Genomic DNA, 25655 nt, shown 5'->3' with positions numbered 1-25655 from the left:
ATATGGAAAAGAGACTTTTACTATGAATTGAATGTTAGAATATGAAACTACTTATACCTTGGGTAATCTTAAGAATTAAGAACCAGATAATTGAAATTTCATTTCAGTGATGTTTTAAGTTGTCGAATATGCAAAAACAAATACTAAGAAGGGTTCCCAACAGGGGGAGTACCACATTGGAACAGCAAGAAAATGACTTGGAAGTAATTCTGTATACATGTTATTCTATGTCTATTCAGACACAACATGCATTTCACCCTTATTGTTTGCCCATTATGTTGTGTCTACTAATCGTAGCTCATGTATAGGACTTTTGGCGTCTCTCAATTTGAGATTTCTTCTTTTTCAGATGTCAGCTCGGAAACTGGGACTTATGGTGACTTCCTGACAGTTGGCCCTGGCATTGAGAACTCGTAGCTTGATAGTTTATATCACTATTCTCTCATTGAGGATCTGGAAACTGTATGCTGAAAGAATAGATGCAGCCCAGAAATAGTAGTCGAAGCTAGAAAGAGTTTCACTTTGTTTTGCCTTCATAAACAGAAACTTCTGGTGTCTCTGAAATTGAACGAACTATGACAAAATGTAACGACTACTATAAGGCCATACCAAATTCCAAACAAGAGTCCTATTAAGTACAAACATGTTTACCAAATTTTGTTCGTTAGTATGAATCATGTCTCCGTTCTCTTATTTTTGGGTCTGAATCCCCCCTCAACCAAAATTACTTCTCTCTCATTGAGATTTGGTAAAACTGAAGCTATGAAAGCAATTAGAAAAGTGTTCAAGTACAAAATTAATGGTCCGTGTATATGATGAAGATACTGCTGTGAGAATTTCTCGAGGACACCCCTTTGCCTGTTCATACATTTTTCCTCACAAAATTTTTTCGACTCTTACTTTCATCTGTAAATCTGGATTATGTTGTAGTGATCTTTCTGGCAATAAGGACTTTCACATGCCAGGTTGATTGTGCAAGTCTTTTCTTCATTCTATCTGCAGGTTCAATGTATTCCATTTGATATAGATAGTGATATCGAACAGCTAGCAGATAAGTTTGAAGAGCAGCTTGCTAGGAACAGGAAGAAGACAAAGTTAAAGTAGTTTTCCTTTTAGTATTTGGATTGTTTTCTTATTTTCTAGTTTTCATTAGGATTTAAGTAAAGCTTTCCTTGTCGTGTATAAGGAATTAGATCCTAGTTCTAGTATGAACTAGGAAAATAACCCGCGCGTTGCTGCGGGGCAAAAAGTTGTATTTCTCGTTCATTTTTTAAAAACATTGTAGTTGAGTATAGTTTGGTTAACAAAAATAAGTAAGCGGTGTTGAAATGAATTGAAGGATAGTTTTAATAAACTGAGGCGACATTGTTAATGAGTTGATTGACATTGTAAGACATTGTTGATGAGTCGATTGACATTGTAAGATGATAATTGATATACACAGGGATGTTATCAACAGGCGGGGAATGTAAAGCAACCGCGACAGCCTCAAAAGCTTTATAAGCCGGAAATGCTATAATCTTGTGATCATGGGTACCATTACATAGGTGCAACCTTGTCCTGCAAAGGCAACCTATTCAATTAATACCAACGTGCCAATATAGATTCAACTTGTGCAACACAGTGCAATGAAACTACATCAAAGTTTTCTTATGTAGGAAACTAAATTTACAATCAGTAAAGTGCATCATTACTAAGATTTCATATGAAGGAATTTAAAAAAAGGGCTACAATTTGTCATCAGCAACTGTCCTCAGTTCCACACTAAACAGACCAAAAGCAGTAAATTAAACACTGTAAAATTCCAAAATTCTCAGTTTTCTATTGGTTGTTCAGGTTTCCAAAAAAAAAAAAAGTTGACGAAAATAGAAAGGATCAGACCTTGCATCGTTCGTCTCTGGTATTAGGAGGGAGCCTTCCAGAGTGGTTTTGAGAGCTTCAACTGATCTGTACTCGATAAGAGAGTGAAACAGATAGTTAAGAGGTAAAATTTAGACCATACTATTTAAACAAGTTTAAGTTGTAATCAGTCTTTAATCAATAGTTGATGAGCAAGACTCTTACTCATGCTCCAGGGTTGTTTCTGGGTTTTTCAACGCGCTAGAGCCAATAACCTTTGGAAACTTGTCTTCTTTAGGATCTCCATGACATCAGAATTCCTTCTTAGCTCATCACCCTCCAATCCTTCCCTCCTGAGGTTAAATGAGTGCAAATAAAGCCAAAGGTTGTATCGTGCAAAGACATGCTGACTGAAAACTGCACTGAAGGTATACAGTAATTACTTGGAATCCAACATTGCTAGATGAAATGCAAGTCATAGCATTATCGTTACAAACACAACTCTTCTCAAGTATACAATAAAACATTATAACTACAAAAACAGTCCGGCTAATTTCCACTGCCGATACGAAATGATAGAATGCACAGTTCTTCAATAAGAATGAAAACTATCTCCTACTGCCCTCAAGCAAAAAACACTACATTCACTAAACACATACTCAAGGGAGCTTCAGCCACATCATTTTATACGTGTTAAGAAGAACAAAAAGTTGCTGCTCATACTTGGTGACTCATAAATAATAGCAGTTTCAACACACTAATGTATATAAAACAAAATACAATAATGTGGCACAGCTCACAGAATTAAAATACTTCCACATTCAGTGTGAAAAGTATAAGCAGATATGTCATGTTGTAGTATTCATATCATGAGTAAAAGTGGATATCAACAATTACCCAGATTTAATCGATTCCCAAAAGCCAGCTTTGAGACGATATGTCTTATGAATTCTGCTTCCTGGAAACAAAAATAAGAAAAAGCTTAAAACTTTTCCATTGTAGCTCACAGAAAAGGGTAATGACTAAACTCTAACACTCATTAAACTGCAAAAATGGGCAAGTATGCATACCTTTAATAAGGCTGTGGCTTAAATTCCAAGGAAACAATAACTTATGCGATACTTGACGATCCAAATCAAATGAAGCAATAGGGCACCTGCCACAAATATAAAACGAAAAGGGCATCACTTCCTTGAACCCATAAACACACATTTTACCTCACCATCATTATCAAGTAATTTCACCCAATGGTTGGAAAAGTACTGCCTACAGATACTTCCATATAATTCCTAATTGTACTTACAGAACACATTACACACAGAGCAGAAAGCATATACCTACACTTTACATACCCACAACTTTGAGTTCAACAAAACTAAGAATCAATGTCCGAAAGTCTCAGCAAGTAAAACTGCATTTAGCTCTAAATTTGACTATTGTGACTAAATAGAGACAAAGAGTTGACATTTTTCTCCTTGAATGCATTCACCCAGTTCAAATAAACAAAAGTACAGTGATAGAGTGATAGAAATTAGCAAACTGACCATACCCAAACACCAAAATTCAGTAAAAAGATTGAAGCTTTACTGAATCATAATCAGAATCATATAGAAAAACCAAAATTTCCTGTTGTATCATATATGGCATCCCAACCCTTTAATCAACTTGATCTTAGAGAAAGCATCAGCACAAAGTAACACAGCTTTATGATACGATTACTAACTGAGCAAATTGTTTATATAAATGCTGAAAGTAATTATCAAACCTCGTCAGAAACAGGCAACCAAAACAATGGCACATATCATCCTTTGTGAAAGGTTAACCATGTTGATCAGCACTCTATGACCAGTTGACCACCAAAAAGTTTATACTCCAACCAAAACTCCTGAATTAATAAATACTATCAGATTGAAGCATAAACAACAAAAAGCTTAATGTTCTATGAAGAACCACGCCAAAAAAAAAAATTGCAGAAACCAAACAATTACCTGGAGTGACTTCATGTAGCACAGGGAGGGATAGAAACCCAGGAGGACTAAACTCAGGTTGCCCAACATCAGTATCCAAGTACCCAACTTTCTTATACCTGTAAAGGAAAATAATACTAAAATGATTATCAACATCTCCCATCCTAAACCACCAATAAAAAGTAAAAAAACCACTGAGAACAATATACCAGTTCATACAACGAAAACCACCAAAAAATAAAAAAAAAGACAATTTTTTTCCCCATCAAAAGTTCCTATACTTGCAGGATACAAAGCAAATCCCTAAACCCAATCAACATTTTGAACCCAAATCAAGAACGGAAACCATTACCTGGTCGGATTGACCAATGAAGGAAGCAAAAACAGTGAGATTCTCCGGTACCCTTAGATGGTGAAATTTCGTACTCGTTTTCAACCCAACCTCTGTCTCTCAGAGCCTGACGGAAGCGGTACAGCTTGATGGCGACAGCTGTATGTCAGAGCTTGACTACACTCGATGGAAGTCTCCCGAACAAGAGAAAAATGTATCGTGCCTCAACTCTTCTCTTGTGCACCGGTCAGTTTGATACTCAAATTCACAAAATTATCAATATGATACCTAAAGTCTTATATTGCTATCAACGACATACTTTCATTAAATTTCCGTAACGGTTTCGTTAAAGTGCTGACGGAAAAAACATAGATAGAAAATGACCAAAATAACCCTCAACATCTACCAACAATTTAATTATTTAATTAAATGATTTTTTTTTGTTTTATAATTTTCTCTCTCCTCTTCTTCTTCCTCTGTTACTGTGATCTCATTCTTTCCAGAAAGAAAATTCAGACCGGGTGATATGACTGATCTCAATCCATCCGCGAGATTCGCGGTATAGCTGGTAGAGCTCCGATTGACGAAGACTTAAGAGAGTAGATCCCAAATTTGTTTCATGTCTCATCAAATCTGCTTCTCCCTTGATGAATTAAACCATGTAAAATCATTTGGGTTATAGCTGTAAAGAAGATGACAGATGATGGTGTGGACTGTGGAGAGAGAAAGGCAGAGCTGATGATGATAGATGATTTGGGTTATTGCTTCGATTCTTTTTTTTTCCTTTTTGTCTGGATTGGATTCAAGGACATGAACAATTGCTGGGTTATTTTGGTATTCTGCACGAAGGGGATATGAAATTGAAGCTTCATTATGATATTCTCTTTTCTACGGGGCAAGATTAATTACACTCTATTCTCGCTTATCCTCCTCCAGATCTTCTGCAAGCCCATTGTTAAATTCTCACATAGCTGCTATATTTCCGCTCACCTTCAAAGCACCACTTGTTAATGAGAACAGTCTCTCAGATGAAATATTCCTATTATGTCACCACCAAATCTGCCTTGCAAATCCCACCAAATCCACATCCAAAGCAAAAAGGTCCAAATCTAAGTCCACCTCCCGAATTCGATTGCAACCTTGAACGACTTCACATTCAATTGCCCATCCATCTATTCACCCATAAACTCAATCGAGTTTAATTCCTAAACCCATATATTCATTCTAAATCAAACAAGATCTAGCTTCACTCTCGACTTTGTGGCGGAGTCCTTGCTCGGGTACTTGTTCATAATGCAAAATAAGTGCAGGCATTGATATCCAACAAATTTCCAAGAGAGCCAGCCTAACTCTGTTTTGACATGAAAAAGAATGAGAATTATTCCAAATGGTATCTCACTGAAATCTGCCACAATCCAGCTTAATGGTGGTCTTCGTGATTGGCTTCAAATAGGCCATCAGCACCAATGAATTAAAAAGCGCGCCTCAAGGCGCGCCTGAGGCGCAAAAAGCGATTTTCTGGCCTGAAAATGAGTGTGCGTCAGGGGCTAGGCGACGACGCTGGTGAGGCGTTCTCCAAGGCGTGAAAGGCGTGAAAGGCCTCCTCCAAGGCGCGAAATGCGTACGCGCAGAAAAAATGTGAAGCGACGTCGTTTTGAAACAGAATGGGTTTAAAACCTGTCTAGGTCGCGACTGCTACCCCAAATTCGCTTTCAGCCCCGATTTCAGCCCTCTGCTGCTCTCTGTTCGCAAATTCGATCCCTAAGTCCCTAACCCAGAATTCGAGTTAGGAGTTCGAGTTAGGAGTTCGATTTCAGCCCGATTTCAGCCCTCTGCCCCTCTCTACGCAGCAGTCAATTTGAGCTTGATTGGAAGTCGATTCGGAACAGGCCATTTGAACTTCTGAAGGTATGATTCTCGATTTCCCGTCTATATTTACTTGGGTTTGAGTTGTTCTTGTCTAGACAATCATATATGTTCAGCAACCCCATTAATTTGGTTGCAATAGTTTCTGGGTTACTGTCAATTACTCAATTTTGCAGATTTTGATCTTTTAGATATTCTTGTTTGTGGGTTACTGTCAATTTTGCAGATTTTGTGATCCCATTGGAATTGATTTAGATTTTGTTGGATTCAGTTTGAGTTTTGAGTAAAGACTTCATCTTTTTTATTGGGTGAAGGCTCGGGGAGTGGCTTGAAAATGGGGTTTGAAGGATCCTCTTAAGGAAGGGATTCTTCTCCAGCATCCTTTTTGGGTGCTCTGTTCTCGGTCCTCTTTTGAAGTAGCAGCTGGAAGATATTGAGATGGGATGAACTGGGTTTACTATATTGAGGCCGAGTAGCTATATGATTATCTCTTGTGTTAATTGATATATGATTAGCTATATGATTGTGTTAATTGAGTGATTGTCTCGTGTATGAACAAGTACTCATTTTGAGCTGCAGGGGAGAGAGATCAAAATAGGAGATTTTTTCTTTTCTTTTGGTAAGCTGCACATTGGGAATTTGAGTGTTAAACTGTTAATTGATAGCAGCAGGAAGATATTGATTGTCTCTTGTGTATGATACCAATTATATAATACCAGTAGAGTCCAGTACCATATTTCACAATAATTGAGTGTTAAACTGTTAACTGATAATTGATATGCTGCTCGGTTAGTGATGTTGTGATTTTTGGCAGATTGCATGATTTTGTGCAATAGCAATCGTATACTATATGTAATTGATAGGATGCTATGTTATAATGCAGGTAACAATGAGTTCTAGTACTACTACTAGTGGGACAACAAAGAAAGATCATGCTTGGAAATGGACTAAACCAATTCCGGGGGAGTTGAAGTACTTTTTGTGTGCGTTTTGTGATCAAAAAAATACCGGTGGCATTTTCAGATTCAAGCAGCATTTAGTTGGCACCCATAAAGGAATCAAAGCTTGTCGAAAAGTCCCACCAAATGTGAAGGATTGGTGCACTTTAGCACTTAAAAGAAATGAAGAAGAGAAACAAGCAAGGATTACGGTGCGTAGGGAGATAGGGGGATTGGAGCCACTAGAAGAGGAAGATGCACCTGTTCAAGCAGTGGAAAATGTGGCTGCAAGTGAGAGTGGTAGTGCTCAAACTCCACTTGGTGGTGGTTCTACGAGTCAACCGAAGTCAAGAGGACCGATGGACAAGTTTGTGTCCTCAAAAGCTCGGCAAGCTACATTGAATTCTTCATTCAAGAAAGAAGAAAGACGTAATGTGTGTAGGGCGATTGGGCGGTTGTTCTATACTAGTGCCATAGCATTCAATGTGGCAAATAATCCTTATTATTTTGCGGCATTGGAGCAAGTTTCCAAGTACGGCCCCGGTTTTCAACCTCCAACTAGTCATGAGCTAAGGACTTGGATTTTGAAGGAAGAAGTTGTAGATGTTCAAAAAATGATGTTAGAGCACAAAAAAGATTGGAGCCATTATGGATGCACAATTATGTCGGATGGTTGGACGGATGGAAAAAGTAGGGTTATACTAAATTTTTTAGTAAATAGCCCTAGAGGTACATGGTTTTTGAAATCAGTTGATGCATCGGATACAATTAAAAATGGGGAGTTGATGCTCAATTATTTGGATAGTGTTGTGGAGGAGGTAGGGGAGGAGAATGTGGTCCAAATAGTTACCGACAATGCTTCTAATTATAAGTGGGCGGGAAAGGAACTTATGAAGCATAGAAGCAAATTGTGGTGAACTCCATGTGCGGCTCATTGCATTGACTTGATGTTGGAGGATATAAGCAAGTTGAAAGTCTTTGAAACTACCATTCAAAGAGCTAAGCAAATTGTGAAGTTTATTTATGGGCATACACAAGTTCTTTCCATTATGAGAAAATTCACCGAGAACAAGGAGATTATTCGTCCGGCGGTTACAAGGTTTGCCACATCTTTTCTCTCTCTTCAAAGTTTATATAAGCAAAAGGAAGCTCTCATTAGTATGTTTTCATCTAAAGATTGGAATGAATGTGGATGCACAAAACATAAAGATGCAAATGATGTGAGGAAGTGGATACTTCATGATGGAAATTTTTGGAATCATGTTGCTTATTGCATAAAAAGTGTTCTACCACTTGTTTGTGTTTTGAGAGAGGTTGATTCGGAAGTGAGACCTGCTATGGGATTTATCTATGAGTTGATGGATGCTGCAAAAGAAAAGATAGCTAAGAATCTTGGAAATGTGGAACCAAAGTATGGTCCAATTTGGAGGAGAATAGATAATAGATGGAGTCCACAACTTCATCAACCATTGCATGCAGCGGGTTATTACTTGAACCCTCAATTTCGGTATGAAGAAAACTTTTCAAATACCGAGCATGTGAAGCAGGGTTTGGAAGAGTGCATGGATAGGATGCTAGTTGGTGAGGATCGTATTAAAGCGGAGATACAATTAGACTTATATGAGCGAAAGCTCGGTAAGTTTGGAAGTGAAATGGCCTTGTCTACTAGGAAGAAGCGATCACCCGGTTAGTTACTATTAGTTGCTTAACTTATAATTCTTTAAATGCAACTTTACTAAATGCCAATATGATTTTGATTTATTAATATACATTAATTTTATGTTCTTAGTGTTTTGGTGGGAAAAATATGGGACACAGACACCGGAGTTGATGACTTTTGCTATTCGGGTCCTTTCCCTTACTTGTAGTGCATCGGGGTGTGAAAGGAATTGGAGCACTTTTGAAATGGTAAGTTTTTTATCACTTCTAAGTTGAATTGTTAATGCTAATAGTTGCTAGCCTATTGAATTGTTGCATTTTGTATGTTGATTGTTGATTGTAGATTCATACCAAAAAGAGGAATAGGCTTGAGCATAAGAGGTTGCATGCTTTGGTCTATGTGAAATACAATGTTGCTCTAAGAGATAGGACTAAGAAAAGAAATGCCACAATGATCGATCCTATTGTTGTGGAAGAAATTGAATCCGATGATGAATGGATAACGGAGATAGAGGATCCGGTTCTTCCTACTGATCCTAATTGGCTTGAGGATAGAATAGAAGATCTAACATTGAATGATGAGGCGGTAAGGAATGTGCCAATTGGTACATACCAAAGTACCCTAATAGATAGAGAGCCTACTCCTCGTGAGGCTTCTCCTCCTCGTGAGCCTACTCCTCCTCCCCGTGAGCCTACTCCTACCCGTGAGCCTACTCTTTCTCTTGACGAGCCTATTGTTTTATACAAAAGGAAATCTAGTCAAGCACCAAGTTCAAGTAAGAAATGTCTATGTTCTTGTAATTGTGTAAGAAATGTCTAGCAAATAATTTCTTATCTTCATCTTTAATTGTCCATCTCATTATTGTATAGGTAGAAGAAAGCTTCCAAGGAAATCAATGCGTCTTGAAGACATTGCGGATGATGATATTAGAACTAATCCATATGAAGATACTAATCCTCTCTTTGAGTACCAAGATGATGATAGTGATGGTGTTGATAGTGATGGTGGTGATAGTTTGGATGGTGATCTTCTAGTTGATGAGGATGATGATTTCCAAGCATGAAGTAGATTTCAACATTTGTTCTTGATCTTTGGTGTTTGAAGTTTGAACTTTAAATCCTTGATTTCATTTTATGTTGGTAATTTTGTTGAATCATATGCTTCTAGCACTTAATTTATTGTGAGTGAATGACAATTAGTAATGTTCTTTTGGTTACTCTTAATGTGGTATGTATAAGAGTAGAAATTACGTGAATATATGTGATTTATACGAAAGGCTTACGCCTTATGCGCCTTATGCCTCAAGGCTGCAAGGCTCTCCCGAAAACGCCTCGGGTACGCCTTCAGCGTTTTAAAACATTGATCAGCACCCCATGGGAACTCCTTGTTGCGAATGTGCAAATACGGCTAGCCCAGTGCATGAAACAATGCCTAAAGCCGTCTCGTAAGCACGATGGTGACCGATGGAGGAGGAGGAGGAGGAGCGCTTGGGCAGACCAGAGGGCCGAGAACCACCGAGCAGGGCGGTTCGGAGCGCACCAGATCGGAGCATCGCCAGACGGAAAGCAAGCGAGGAAATGCGGTGGAGGGCCTTGACGACGCCTTCAAGGCTCAAGCTATTTATTTCTTTTTTCTTTTTTTATTAATATTTCTGTCAAATTAAAAAAAAAAACCAATTAGGTTTGCCATTTGGATAAAAAGACATGTTTGCCCTTTCTGTTTTCTCTAAGTATTTGCCACGTCAGTTATTTAACGGAACTGTTACGAAAATTTAACGGAAGTACGTCGTTGATAGCAATATAAGACTTTAGGTATCACATTGATAGTTTTGTGAGTCTGGGTATCAAACTGGCCGGTGCACAAGAGTTGAGGGACTGTTGGTGCATTTTTCTCCCCGAACAAACAAACAACACCGACCCTTTTCTATCTACATAACCTCGAGGGGCAAAACCGCCATTCCATTGCTGGTATGAACAGTGTTTAGGAACAGTATAGGACATTTAGTATATAGAGAATAGGTTTATTTCAATGTCTATATAAGGCACCTCTTAGATTGTAATTTTGATTCAAGTCATCAGTAAGAAAACCAAAACTATTAGAGCAGAAACTCTCTCTTATAGCTTAGTTGTGATTGCTAGTGGATTCTAGCCTATCTCATAAGGCATTCAACGCTTGACGAAGCCTTGTTCTATTGTGATTACGCTTCCGGTATCATTTGGTATCAGAGCAGGATTCGCCCGCTCTATGGCAAGTGACGACGATTCAGGGGAGGAAATCACCTTCACCAACCTCGCCGACGTTGGTCGTGCGATTAAAACTATTCAGAGAGATTTGCGAGACCATTCTAAAAACATAGTTGACCAGTTTGAGACTTTTCGATTGCAAACGCAAGATTTTGTGAAAGAATCCGTGCAAGATGTTAGGGTTTGCATTAATGTTGTCTTAGTTTGAACTAAAGTGATAAGATAGGTTTATCTTTAATGTTGTTAAATAAACCCTAGTTGTTAGGGGTTAGTTAGGGTTTCTGACTTTTCCTTGTAATCGTGTACCACGCATCAGAGTTGTGCGGTGCGTGGGCTGCTGTTTTGCTTTCATCGTTGTAAAGGCTATATATGCCATCTCTTCCAATAATGAATATGTCAAGTTATTCTCCAGTTTGTGGTTATAGACCTTGAGTTTTCATATCCAACAAATCTGGTATCAGAGCCCTATAGAGGGGCCTGACTGAGAAATGTAAGAAACCGCAATTTCTTGTAAGGCAAGGTGAGTGATTTAGAGAAAGGAGAGAAGAGCTAGCATGGCAGAAACCAACTTTGTGCAGCCAGCAATACCTCGGTTCGATGGTCATTATGACCATTGGGCCATGCTCATGGAGAACTTCCTTCGTTCGAAGGAGTATTGGCACATGGTGGAGATTGGTATTCCAGCAGCTGCAGCAGAAGGAGGAGAGGAGATAGAAGCTCAACGGAAGTTAAGAGAAGATGCAAAATTAAAAGACTTGAAGGTCAAAAATTACTTGTTCCAGGCCATCGACAGAACCATCGTGGAAACCATCTTGAACAAGGAGACTGCAAAAGGAATTTGGGACTCGATGAGACAGAAATTTCAAGGCTCAACGAAGGTTAAGAGAGCTCAGTTACAAACACTCAGAAGGGAGTTTGAAGTTCTTGGCATGAGAGAGGGTGAGAAAGTGAACGAGTATTTTGCTTGTACACTTACAGTGGCAAACAAAATGAAGGGACATGGGGAGAGAATGGGAGATTTGGTGATTGTGGAAAAGATCTTGCGGTCCATGACTCGCAAGTATGATTATGTGGTGTGCTTGATAGAGGAGTCCAACGATCTCACAACCATGACTATTGATGAGCTTCAAAGCAGCTTCTTAGTGCATGAGCAACGCATGCATGCACATTGTAATACCCCGAAAAATCCAAATTAAATTCCGTGGATTTTTAGAATTGATTTCGCGGTATTAGGAGCGAGTACGAAGCTTGGAGAAGTTGTGGAAGTAGTTCGAACGATTTTATTTTCGAAATCGAACGTTATTTAGGGGATCTCAAAAAGTGACTTTTTATATGTACCGAATTTGGAAAAATTTCCTTCATGAAAGTTGTAGAGATCGTCGATACGATCGCGTGCATATGTGGAACGCAATATTCGGAGTTCGTAAGAATAAGTTATGAATATTTGAAAATTGGGAATTTTCTATAAATAGGGAAATTTTCTGATTTTTTTCATAAGGACGAAAAATTCTAATTTTTGCTAAATAGTCCCCCCCCCGGTTCTCTCTCTCTCTCGCTCGAAACCCTCCCCATGCCTGCAGACCTGTCGACCCGACCCGGCCCCAGCGGTGCCGTCGCTGCTCCTCCGGCCACGACCCGGCCCTCAACGGACTCGCCGTACTCCGTCCAGCCGCCCTGTGCCATCGTTTCGCCCCGCCGCTGCCTCCAGCCGGAGATCGAATCCACCCAGACTCCGATCGGTGACCCGGCCGGATTTCTAGTTTTCCGGCGTCCCCTCGGCCGATCCTTCCCATTTTCGTGATCTCTTCCTCCCACTGATCATCCTCATATCCTCCTTGCTCGACGATTTTGAGTGTGGAGTGAAAGATCACGAGTTGAAGATTTTGACGTCCCTGATTCAATCTGGAATCTGATCAGACGCACCAGATTAATCAAACTTCAAAGCTTGATCTAGGACGATCTAGGCCAAACCAGACTTAGCTCCAGGTATGAAAGTTGATCACCCTGTTATTTTGAAGAAGTTTGTAGTTGACGACTTTTGCATCGGAGGTGGTTGACCGCCGCATTGACCGCCGTCTGACCACTCTTGTGGCGGCGCGTCGGACCTTTTTTTGAGTTTTCATTATCTAGGCGATGATCTACGCATCCATACGAGCGTTTTGATATATTACAAGGTCATTTTAGAAAAAGTTGATAAATAGTGGATTTACGTTTTAACGTTTTTACGTTTTATCTTCGGTTTGCGATCTGTGAAGATCAGACCATCGGTTTTACTTCAAATTTTAATATGTTGATCGTATGACTGTCCCGATGACTTTGTGAGGTCACGGACGAAGATCCGACCGTTGGATCTTCGTATAATTGTGAAATAGTGATTCAGAAGGCGATTCGTGAGAATCCGACCGTCGGATTTTCATAAAATTTTGTGGAGATGTTTATAAGGACTATTCAGGAAGATCTGACCGTTGGATCTTCGTGATAATTTTGGAGGATGATCCTAAGGGCGATCCGTGAGGATCCGACCGTTGGATCATCATATAATTTCGATCCGACCGTTGGATCATCTTTATTTTAGAATCTGACCATTGGATCGTCGTTTAAGTTTATTTCGTGTTTCGTTTACTAAGCGAAGACCGTACTTGATTAGGTACTTGACGGTTTGAGTTGACGAGCGTTTGGAATATCGTTATATTTGACTTTTTAGAAGATGCAGCTGGATTAGAGGTGAGTAAACCTCACGTGTTTCATATTACGAACTGAATAAATTTAATTACTTTATTTTTGTCGTAATTGTGTGAAAATATTTATGGAATAAATATTTGTTTTAAATCATATGGACTTGATCAACTACGGTCCATAGGTAAGTAAAATGATTTTATTATACAAATGAATTTCACGGTTTTTATGCTTGAACTATAGTTGGTATTAGTAGTCATTCCTGAGCGGATGATTACGTATATATATATTTACGTGGAATATATATTTTGGTTGACGTGTGATTGGCATGATGAAATGATTGAGAATGGATTTGGATATTAGTCAAGCTATTAATCTCCCATTTAATTGTTGAATAATGAAATATTGATCATGTGATGTGAAAGCTATTTTATATGGCCAATTGTGAATATGTGGAAATTATTTTAAGAAGTAAAGATTTGTCTTGAAATAATACGTCTCTTTATATGGGTGTACATATACATTTATACGATCTATAATTCATAAAGATTGTATGTTGTGAATTTGATTATGTCTGAAAAGTACAATTGTGAAGCCGGGTGATTACAACAACCCCGTGCTTAAGTGAATTACTGGTAAATGTGTTTTGATGTTATGATGACGTTAAGCTGTGGGCTCTAGTCCCTTCAGATAGTGCACTATTATACTCTTAGGAAGGGTGCTTACTTTGAGTATACATGCCTTGGTTGTGTCCTTGGTATGCTGCGGCTTACCCGTACTTTGAGAATAGTACGTCGGTCCCTAGTACGTGGATTTATGATTTGATACCAGTCAACCTGGTTTTCCCGTGTTTTGGGTATAATACGTCAGACCCTAACACGTGGATTTGTGATTTGTTACCAGTTAATCCGAAAATTCACTAAAAAGAGAAGTGTACTTATGTTATTTTGATCAAATATCTATCTATGATATATTTTGAATATGTGAAGGTGTTAGTGAAATTGATCAAATATCTATCTATGATATATTTTGAATATGTGAAGGTGTTAGTGAAAAGAAAATCAAGCATGTGTTGCTTTAATCACTACACCAAAAACTGCATCACACGACGGTGAAAAAACGTCGTCTGATTTGAAGACTCACCGTCGTCTATCTCGATGTTGTCTGATAAAAAATCAGACGACGGTGAATTCACCGTTGTATGATACAAAATCAGTCGACGTATATTTCTTAAAACCGTTGTCCAATAACTTGACAGATGCCGGACGCACCTATGCGCAGCACTTGTGCGCAATAGTTCACACAACAGAATTTGGTTTTTTGCCGTTGTGGGTTGAGACTTTTATACAATGGTTTTGTAGTATAGCTGTTGTGTGATTTAGACTACGACAACTGAGTTCTAGTCTTTTCTGTTGTATGAGATTAAAACTAGACGATATTACTTATTAAAATCCATTGTGTGATATCTATGAATGCGTTGTGTGAATACCCAAATTCTGAATGGATATAATAGTGATCAATTGGATGACAAATTGAATGCAAACCATCAAATGATCAATATTTGTACCAAAAGCATTGTGATACATCAATTCATCAAATATTGAATTTAAGGAACATTGCTAAAGCTAGCATTCATACATATCATAGACTAAGAAGCTTTTTAAGTTTCCTAAGTTTTGCATGATGAAAGAAAGTATAGCTTTGTAGACCATGCTTGATCTCCCAATGACCCTTGCTTGATCTTTACTATTCTCTTTTTTGGTAGCTCCGGCTCCTGAGGTCTTTCTAGCTCCGGCTCCTTGGGTCTCTCAGAAGCATTGAAAAGAGCAGCCAAAAGTGCTTTTTGTAGATCAAATATCTCCTTTTCTTTTCCAGTAGATTCTACTGCATTTGTATTTGAAGCCCTATCTCCATTACTGCAAGAAGACAAACATAGATAAGTCAGACTTATGATTGTATAAGCCAAGTACTTTAAGTACTCACCATCTCCTCCATTCCCCTCTTCGCATAGCAAAGATGGAGATAATAATTAGTAAGTATAACAAAAGTAAGGATAGAACAATTATCTCAAATAAGACAGAGAGGTACTAGGTACTAGAATAGCAATAACTAATTTGTTCTTGACAGATTTCTACCTCTTCTCTTAGTTTGCATTTTACTAGTATGTATATTGTATGATGACATAAAAGTAAAGGCTACAGAAATGAGATCCTCTTAACAAGCAGTTTATACAAATCTATGACGTCTTATATCTCCTTAAATCTGACGTTGACAAACTGATCAGATTTTCTATGCTCAATAGACAAAACAAAACAAAGAAAGAAAGACACAATAGGTGTCAAGAAACTGCCTTTGGGGTAAATTGCTGACAACCTAATCAACTATCCGCAACAAAAAGCACTAGACTCCAGAATTCTAAATGAACTAAAACATAGCTTCAGTATAGTTTCCTCTCAACTTCAATATACAATCTGGCCTTTCATGAATGTTATATATGGTGATGCATATATATATCATTGATGCAGCATTTGAGAGAAATGATCCCATAATTGACCGACCCATAATTAAGAATCTATGTAGATGATATATCTTGACAGCTTGACCCATGCAATTTACATTAAGAATCATTAGCTAGTGATAAGGTGAAATGACATTCTTGTATAGTCTTCCTAAAATCCTTTGGTTCATTTGGATCCTCAAAAGGATATGATCCCATCAACATCACATATAAAGTTACCCCATATGACCATGCATCTGCAGTCCAACATTTTAACACAAAAACACAATAGAAACTGCATTAGTTGAAACTCTTAAAAAACTTCAACTTTACACATGTGAAAATAAAACTGAACGATTTCAAGAAAGATGATATGCAAGATAAAGAGTTTTATTAAGTGTAATCAAGGTACTTGCTTTTTCTTTAATAGTCGAACACCTTTTTAGTTGCAGTTTAAACTTGTACTAGCCATCAAAGGTGACCACTCACATATTCAAAGTCTTTATGATCAGATTCAACAATTTTGAAAAATTTACTTATATATGTATTCAATTCCCCGGGAATCATAAGCTTGACACACTTTTTGGTTTCATGCAGCACAAATAAATGAATTATGGGACAAAAAAAGTGGAAAAATCAAACATAATCCAAAACAAATGCTAGAGTAAACTAACACTGAACTTTCTGAACATCAAATGATCAAATGATTACTATGGTGACAAATTAAACTTTTAGAAGAACCAACTCTATGCAACTGAAATTCTGAAAGGGATGCACAACCTGATCTCTCTTTTAACACTATTTAAGGTGTCTTAAACTATACCAATAACAGCCATTGAGTGCTCTGATCCCAAAGCTTCCAGCCAAGCATTCATCTTTTGTTGGTACATGAATTGCTTTTGCTCCTCCTGCGTATGAGGAGAATATAAAAGAAAAGAATAAGTAACAATGTGTACAGAGTTATAAAAGAAATGATTTGCTCCTCCTGCTATAGCAGATCTGATCCGTATGTCTTGTGGAAAGAAAAACGATTAGCTTAACAGGATAGATCCCATCAAAGTACACAGAGTTATAAAAGAAATGATGAGACAGGTATCGGGTAGGCCTTAAGTTTCTAACAGGAAAGACATTGGTCCAGGGGATTGGCTTAGCTACGGTAATCCATCAAGGCAATTGATATAGAAACAAGTGGTCTATTAGAAGGTCATCTTGACTAGCTCTAAGCTCCTTTTCTTTCTATTAAAAGTGTGGATACAAAGTATACATTAGGTAATAGTAACAAAGACATTATCCAAAAGAAAAGGATAAGTAACAAATAAAAAACAGAGAATAATACCATTGAGTACCCAAAATCACATATTTTAAAGCGAGGAGCTGGAAAAGAAGCAAGCCTAAACAAAAAGAAACCACACATATCAGCAAAGCAAAATAGCAAGGAAAACAAGAAAGAAAGCAATTTGGAATAGTCAATTTGGACCTAAGAAGATACAAAAAGGTCATGTGAAATTGGGATCATGTTGGAGATAGCCAGATGCCTTTCTTGTCCAGTCAAATAAACAAAGTTGAGGAAGGTGGAATCAAATGGACACAAATTGACAATGATTGTCAAAAGTATTGACAGAAAACTGGAACTTTCAGCAACAAAAAATAGAACCAGACCTTTTGACAAAATAACTAAATAAGAAGAGAGTATATATAAACAATTTATGTATAAATAACCCGGAAACCCACATTACCAGACAAAAGTTATGAATTTAATCATCAAATTACAGATGGCAGAAACATATAAACAATTTACTTGGTTTCGTATCACAAACAAAAGGGATTATCCAACGCCACTAGTCAGGACTAAGAAGTAAATGGCAGGATAAAATATAGGATGAGCATTAGACCTATGAGTATACATAAACTATTAGAAATTGATGATTGTTGGAAATTTTGTGACTATAGATTGGCTAACACTCCAAAATGGTTTCGAGTTTCCCCTTGATAAAGTAGGCAAAAAAAAAAAAAAGACACTAAAAGTAAATAATACAATATCAAACAAGTAAATACATACCCAAACATTCCCCGAAAGAGGGGTGAATCTGATAGCTCTAGCAAACTTCAGGAATAACTCCCCCCACTGCAACATAGATCATATGATTAAAAAGAGAACATCATCTCATTGAGAGTTGAAATGCTAGATAGACAAGGAAAGTATAACTCAACCACTAAAGAACTAATAAACATTATGCCACCCCTTTAATGAACACAAGTGGCCAAGCAGAAATTACAACAAACTGCTCTTAATAGTTATGTAACTATTGACATCCATACACGTTAGACCAGTAAAGCAAAAGGCAGAAATGCAAAACAACTATAATACAACTGCAGCAAGAATTGAAACCAATAACTCTCTAGGTATACCATGAAAAACTAGATAATAAGAAGGTGATACCTGACCAAAGCACAAAACTGAAACCAGGGGATAGCCATTCTCCATGACTATGCGAACAAATCCTCTTCTCACCTGTTGTCACTGCTGCAATTTGTTTGCAACGGATATTGCAGCTCAAAAATCTGCAAACCTCGAAAATTCAAAGTCATCTATATGCCAAACAAATTGGAAAAAGAAACATATATAAGAAAGCTAAGTAGCACAATATTCAATTATATATGGTTGCTGGTTAGAACTGGAGAGATATAGAAGCAAAACAAAAGCACAATTAATGAAAACCAATACCTCCAAATCCAAACTTACACTTCTAACAAAAATCACAATTAATGAACCTTAAGCTAGAGAGAGACCCGGAGCATGAAATTACCTTAGAATTGCAGTCATTCCTTTCGGTCATCCAAACCCAAAGCCTCCACCTCTATGCTAGATAGCATATCCTAAATCTCTTCACTTCAAGATGTTTAGCATAAACCCAGGCAGATATAAAGATTAGAATTGAGCATCAATTTCATTTCAAGTGATGAATTGGATAGATAAAAAGACTTTAAACCAACTATAGGGTTTAGGAGAGAAACCTTTGGTCGATCAACTCAGCCCCTTCGGTGTAGCGACCTTTAGCCTAGTTGTGCTCGGCGCGTATAAGTCGAAGACAAAGTTTTCCGGCTTGAAGATCCGGCTGTACGATCTAGATCTGACGCTATTCATGGGCATGAACCTAGCTAGTGCGACTGGCCTCATTATAGTAGACATTGATCCTCTCAAGTTAAAGCACGTAGCCTTCATACCTACCGAAGCTGCTGATGCCGTGCTAGACACAGAGCACCTCCCAGAACTTGGCTCCAATATGGGTGCCGCCTTGGATGTGGAGAATCCCACTCATCTTGAAATTTAAAAATCGGAGATCAAAGAAAAGATGGGTTAGGTTTTGTGACTTGGAGAATCGCAGAGAGCATGGAGTGAAATGAGAGAGAGAAGGGGCACAGCGAGAGAGGGGTTAGGGTTTGATTTCTAAGGTTTGATTTTGAGCTTATGGGTTATTGGTTGGAGGGAGTAAATGGGGCTGTTTTGGAAGGAGTAAGAGTGGTTGTCGAGTTTGGTGGGAGTAAAGGTTTTGATGGGAGACTACAATTTGTTTCGAGTTTTTCCAACAACAGATAAGTAGTGGACCATTGTGTGAGTGTATGATGACAAAGCAGGCTAGGAGGGAAAATTTTCCGCTTGTGCCTGTACATAAGTTTCATAAAATTGAAACTTTGCCGCGCTGTGCAACTTGCTTTCGTGCTCAGACAACATAACTATGACAATCTGTTGTACAAATTTGTGTATCTTGCATTAGGTGTACCTAGTAGGATTTCTCTAAGTTCATACAATACTTCGTTACATAACAGATAACAAAAAACTGTTGTGTGGATAGTTCAAATTTCATTTTAGGGAGCTTGTTCTGGCAGGAAACTATGTTCTCATTTCCCTCCATTTTGGGTCTCCCATTACACAACAGAATCGTCTTAAATCAGTTGTGCAATACCTTCCAAAAAAAAGAGTTTTCAATTTACTTACATTCACACAATAGAAACAGAATTATACCGTTGTATGATAGAGTTCGTGTTAACACACAATAGCAGATTTTTGTTCTGTTGTGTGATGAGTGTTGTGTGATGCAGTTTTTGGTGTAGTGAATGTTATTTCACATATTAATGTTGCAATATTTGTTGGTTGAGTTTTAAAAGAGAGTATCGAAAAATACTTACTTTTATGTTACTGTGATTTTTGGAGTTACCTTGTGACTGTGTTGATTGTTTACTTGAGTTATAATAATTGTAATTTAATCAATCAACAGTTCTTTCTTGTTTACTCATACAGGTTGTCAAGCTCACCGGGTTTGTGTTGTTGCAATCCCGGTACACTATTCAAATTGTGTAGCGGGTAATCTCACAGGTCAGGAGAATCAGGGCAGTGATCGTGCGGTTTAGAGTATTAGTATTGGATTTATAGCATTTGTTTTGTGAGGAGAATTATACTCATTTGAGTTTTACAATTTGATTTGGTGAGAGTGTGCTGTAATAAGTAGCTTGAGGATTTGGTTAATGTAATATCAAGAGGTGTAACTAGTGGTTGTTTCTGAGAGAAAAATTCAGAACGTTATTTGTATTGTTATTAGTCATGTTCCGGATTTGAATCATTATTTCAAAATTCGGGGTGTGACACACATGATGTAGGTGATGAGCAAGCTTTGAAAGTGACACATGAAGACACCTCTGGTGCAAGAGGTAGAGGTCGTGGAATGTTCAGAGGAAGGGGACGAGGTCGAGGCAGGCAGGGATTCAATAAAGCCCTAGTGGAATGCTATAAATGTCATAAGTTAGGGCACTTTCAATACGAGTGTCCTAACTGGGAAAAGACAGCAAACTATGCTGAACTTGAAGAGGAGGAGGAGCTCTTGCTAATGGCCTATGTGGAGATGAACAATTCAAAGCGAGAAGACGTGTGGTTCCTGGATAGTGGATGCAGTAACCATATGTGTGGCAACAGAAAGTGGTTCTCCAATCTCGATGAAACCTTCAAGCATTCTATAGAGCTTGGCAACAACACCAGAATGGCAGTGACAGGGAAGGGAAACATCAAGCTAGAGGTTCATGGCGTGACTTAGGTAATAAGTGATGTGTATTATATTCCTGAGTTGAGAAACAATTTGTTGAGTATAGGGCAACTACAAGAAAAAGGCTTGGCAATTCTCATACAGCATGGGGAGTGTAGAGTGTATCATGAAAGAAAGGGGTTAATTATGCAAACTCCCATGTTTGCGAATCAAATGTTTATCATCCTTGCTGCAGTTGTGCTCTCGGATTCCCCAACGTGCCTGCAAACAAGCACAGAAGACTTGGCACACTTATGGCACCGTAGATATGGCCATTTGAGTTACAAGGGACTCATGACCTTGCACTACAAGAAAATGGTCAAAGGGCTTCCACAAGTCGTGGCTCCTACAAGGGTGTGTTCTGATTGCTTGGTAGGAAAGCAATGCAGAGACTCCTTCCCGAAGAAAAGCATGTGGAGAGCGTCACAACGATTGCAATTAATTCATGCAGATCTCTGTGGACCAATTACGCCACAATCAAATAGCAACAAGAGGTATGTTTTAAGCTTCATTGATGATTGCACTAGAAAGATGTGGGTATATTTCTTAAAGGAGAAATCAGAAACCTTTACTATGTTCAAACAATACAAGAACTTAGTAGAGAAAGAGACAGGCTCGTCTATTCTTTGTTTGAGAACTGATAGGGGAGGAGAATTCACATCCATTGAGTTTAATGAGTTCTGCAAGTCCAGTGGGATCAAAAGGCAGCTCACCGTAGCCTATTCTCCCCAACAAAATGGGGTGGCTGAACGAAGGAATAGGACTATCATGAATCTTGTTCGAAGTGTACTATCTGAGAAGAGTTCCCAAAAGTTATTGGCCAGAAGCTGTAAAGTGGATCACTCATGTACTCAACAGAAGTCCAACCCTAGTTGTGCAAGATGTAACTCCAGAAGAAGCTTGGAGTGGGGTTAAACCAAACGTTGACTACTTCAGAGTCTTTGGCTGTATTGCACATGCACATATCCCTGATGCCAAGAGGACCAAACTTGATGATAAGAGCTGTAAGTGTGTGTTTTTAGGTATAAGTGAAGAAACTAAGGGTTATCGATTATACAATCCCACTTCAAAGAAGATTATTGTAAGTAGAGATGTGATTTTCGAAGAGGATGCAAGTTGGGATTGGGGGAGGAGTGTTGAGGAAGAAAAACAAGACGTGTTGGTATGGGGTGACAATGAAGAGAATGAGCAAGCTCAAAGTGAAGAAGGGACTGATGGTGTTGTGGCTCAAGATGATGGTGTTGTTCCAAATCAGTCCAGTGGCTCGAGTTCAAGCAGTAATGATGGCTCCATTCCCAGCTCTTCTCAAGGCAGTCCACAAAGTCCACAAACTGTAGATGAAGAAAGAAATAGGAGACAGCCTATATGGATGCAGGACTATGTCAGTGGTGAAGGCCTGTCCGAGGAGGAACAAGAGCTTCATAACCTAGCTGTGTTCACTCCAAGTGATGATCTGAGCAGTTTTGAGGAAGCAGTTGTGCATTCAAGGTGGAGAGAAGAAATGAGAGACGAAATTGAAGCAATAGAAAGAAACGATACTTGGAAGCTGACAAGTCTACCTAAGGGTGTGGGTGTGAAGAAGATTGGAGTCAAGTGGGTCTTCAAAACAAAGTACAATGAGCATGGCAAGGTTGACAAATGCAAGGCTCACTTAGTTGCAAAGGGGTATGCATAACAGTTTGGCATTGACTACACTGAGGTCTACGCACCAGTGGCAAGATGGGACACCATTAGATTGATTGTGGCATTGGCAGCACAAAAGAATTGGACTATCTTGCAACTAGACGTGAAAAGTGCATTCCTGCATGGGGAACTAAATGAAGATGTCTACATCAAGCAGCCTCAAGGATTTGAACAGAAAGGAGAAGAAGAGAAAGTGTAAAAGCTCAAGAAAGCATTATATGGACTCAAGCAAGCTCCAAGGGCATGGTACAGTAAGATCGAGAATTACTTTGTCAAGGAGGAATTTGAAAAATGTGACTTCGAGCACACTCTATTCATCAAGGCTGGAGAAGGAAGTAAGTTCTTAATTGTGAGTCTATATGTTGAAGATTTAATTTTCACTGGTAATTGTGAAGATATGTTTGTCAAATTCAAGACTTCCATGAAGCAAGAATTCGATATGACTGGTCTTGGCAAAATGAGTTACTTCCTCGGAGTTGAAGTGATGCAATGTTCTGAGGGCATTTATATTAGTCAAAGGAAGTTTGCAAGAGAAGTGTTAGAGAGATTTGGGATGGAGAAAAGCAATAGTGTGCATAATCCGATGGTTCCTGGGGTGAAATTGTCAAAGGATGAGGCAGGTAACTGTTTGGACCCAAAATAAACATTTTGGCCTGACAAGGCACGTCTTGGAGAAATTGAGCCAATATCAGTGGCTCACGCTATATATTGTCGACAAGTTCGAAATATATATTTAGAGGCTAAAGAAAGCCTACTATGGAAGTATGAAAAGTCAACTTTAGCATATTTTCCTACTTCGGCTAGGAGAAACCGAGCTAGACAAGGAAGGAGGGGTGGCAGACTAACCAAATGAAATCTAAATGAGCTGAAACTTTCCAGATCCATTCTAGACATCCTAAGAATCATTTCTTATGAAGAGTGCAAGAGCTTTTTTTTAGTGGAAGGCCTTCAAACAATTAGCCCAATTTTCTACAGAAGCAAAACTGGAAAACTGGACCTGTAAGAGGTCCAGCAGCATTTCCGGCCCAACCATATGGAAGAAAGCTCTGAAAATTTGTCAGGATGATCTACACTCATAGTGGAACATTTCATATGAAGAAGTCGAAGGCATATAATGAAGTCTTGTTGGAGAAATAATTGAATGAATAAAGGGGCAGAAACTGACCTAAAACCAGCTCAATATTCACATGTTCATGTTTCCTACCCACATGAAGAAAGCTAGATGCTTTTCTCTTTTCCTTGGATATATTTTTCTTCTACAATCTCTTTAATAGATCATGATCACTTCCATGTTGCTGCACCTTCATGCTTTGCTTTCATTTCATCATTTCTCTATCTTTTCCATATTTTACAAGTGAACTTAGATCCACTTTCATTATTTTTCTTCCACTCATCATTTCACTCTTCTTTTTCTTCCCTATATAAACACCTTCTCCTCTCATTCTAAGACACACATTCACAACATCAAAACATCTCTAAGATGATCTAAGTTCTCTCTAGAGCAAACCTCTTTAAGAGCAACTCCTCTCCTTTTCTTTCTCTTAGCGGTGATCACACTCCTAGTCCTAGTCTTCTCAGAAGCCGACTTTCAGTGCCACCAAACCCTCTGTCAATGTACTTCGGTCCTAGTCTCCTCGGGAGCCGACGGTAGTGCCGCGACCACAACGGTTACAGAACCAGCCAAGTAAGGGTAACGCCCTAGCAACCCAGCCAAGCTAAAGTCACGCTTTAGCAAAATTCTCCTCACTTCCCGGTGGTGCTCGCTCTGCTCAATCTGCAATATTGAGTATCGATTGTGTGAACAAGAAGAAGCTCAGCAAAAGTCCTCACCATGAGGCACAAAGAATCCCGCGACGAGGTTGGTGCTCTCCTCGTCCACAATTGCTTGATAGAAGTCAGGTCAAGGGACATCCCCGACGACCGCACCCGAACGGTGCTGGCACGCCCGCGCAGAAAAGAGACTGTTGACCAGCTGCAACAAAACTGGAGCCAAACATTTTGGCACGCCCAGTGGGACCACATCAGAAGCTTTTCTCTTGAAGCACATTCAACCACCGGGCTTTAAAACAAACATTTTGGCACGCCCAGTGGGACAAGGTTAGAATTTTTTTTCTTGAAGACATTCAACCACCGGGCTTCAAAACAAACATTTTGGCACGCCCAGTGGGACATTACTAGAGTCTTTTTGCATTTATTCGCCATCATTAAGATGCCAGGGGAAAATCTTTACCAAAAGAAATTCCTAAAGTGAATTGATGGACAATGTTGCCACCATTGGCGATACCGCCATTAATGATGAGTTTATGCCTATTCCCATCCCAGAGGGGGCAAGCATTGAGGTACAGCTCGCGATCATCATGGCCAACATCGAGAGGAATAAAGAAAAGCAAGCCAGGGACATGGCCATTTTGATCGCAAAAACAAAGCAGAGGTTTCGCGATTGGGACCTACAAATTGAGCAGAACGCTCGAGAAGAGGTCATTTCTAAGACTGACTTGCCTATAGGTGGCAATCAACCTAATGGCCTCACTGGTGAATCACAGCCTTACATAGAGGCTACTTATGGAGAAGGTCATCAACAAGATTGTTCTTCTGACAATACAATTGTCTCTGAACAAATATCTGATTTCTCTACTGATCAAGCCAAATATGTGGCTACTGATCAGATGCATGGGGGGCAAGATATGACCCATGATCATCCCTTTGATCAAGAGAAGTTGGCGACAGTTGGCGGCAAAGCCGATCTTGGGACACCGTCATCTCCAAAATTGCAATTGAAGATCATGCCTCGTCAACCAACAAAGATACTTGGGGGGCAAGAATACCCTTCTAATGAGCCAAATTCCTCCAAATTCTTCAACAAGAAGTATCTTTGTTCTT

The 25655-nt window shown here is 38.9% G+C and overlaps 2 protein-coding genes and 2 long non-coding RNA genes across 6 annotated transcripts; 2 read left to right on the top strand and 2 right to left on the bottom strand.

The window, feature by feature from the left end:
- Window positions 1–1295: 1295 nt before the first annotated feature.
- On the bottom strand, window positions 1296–4398 carry LOC112171266. The gene is made up of 8 exons (XR_002925126.2): window positions 4159–4398; window positions 3828–3925; window positions 3605–3724; window positions 2910–2995; window positions 2737–2797; window positions 2065–2256; window positions 1882–1947; window positions 1296–1560 (listed from the first exon to the last, which is right to left on the bottom strand). It is a non-coding gene; the product is annotated as an uncharacterized LOC112171266 (long non-coding RNA).
- A 1526-nt stretch (window positions 4399–5924) lies between these two features.
- Window positions 5925–9744, top strand: LOC112202838. 3 transcript variants are annotated; one of them, XM_040514983.1, is made up of 5 exons: window positions 5925–6045; window positions 6887–8040; window positions 8118–8627; window positions 8731–9376; window positions 9471–9744. In XM_040514983.1, the coding sequence occupies exons 4-5, from the start codon at window positions 9052–9054 to the stop codon at window positions 9662–9664; spliced, it is 519 nt and encodes a 172-aa protein (XP_040370917.1). In that variant the 5' UTR covers window positions 5925–6045; window positions 6887–8040; window positions 8118–8627; window positions 8731–9051; the 3' UTR covers window positions 9665–9744. The 3 variants fall into 2 exon arrangements, 2 of the variants coding, with proteins under 2 accessions (XP_040370917.1, XP_040370916.1); XM_040514982.1 differs by lacking the exon at window positions 9471–9744 and having other exon boundaries at window positions 6887–8627; window positions 8790–8830.
- A 1654-nt stretch (window positions 9745–11398) lies between these two features.
- On the top strand, window positions 11399–12357 carry LOC121053127. The gene is made up of 2 exons (XM_040519625.1): window positions 11399–12014; window positions 12317–12357. The coding sequence occupies exons 1-2, from the start codon at window positions 11399–11401 to the stop codon at window positions 12355–12357; spliced, it is 657 nt and encodes a 218-aa protein (XP_040375559.1).
- Window positions 12358–17749: 5392 nt separating this feature from the next.
- On the bottom strand, window positions 17750–19350 carry LOC112193430. Its single transcript, XR_002933918.2, has 4 exons — window positions 19033–19350; window positions 18825–18907; window positions 18458–18579; window positions 17750–18142 (listed from the first exon to the last, which is right to left on the bottom strand). It is a non-coding gene; the product is annotated as an uncharacterized LOC112193430 (long non-coding RNA).
- Window positions 19351–25655: the final 6305 nt, after the last annotated feature.

The sequence above is a fragment of the Rosa chinensis genome, chromosome 1, assembly GCF_002994745.2.
Source record: "Rosa chinensis cultivar Old Blush chromosome 1, RchiOBHm-V2, whole genome shotgun sequence".
NCBI lineage: Eukaryota > Viridiplantae > Streptophyta > Magnoliopsida > Rosales > Rosaceae > Rosa > Rosa chinensis.
This window is presented reverse-complemented; position numbering and strand designations above follow the sequence as displayed.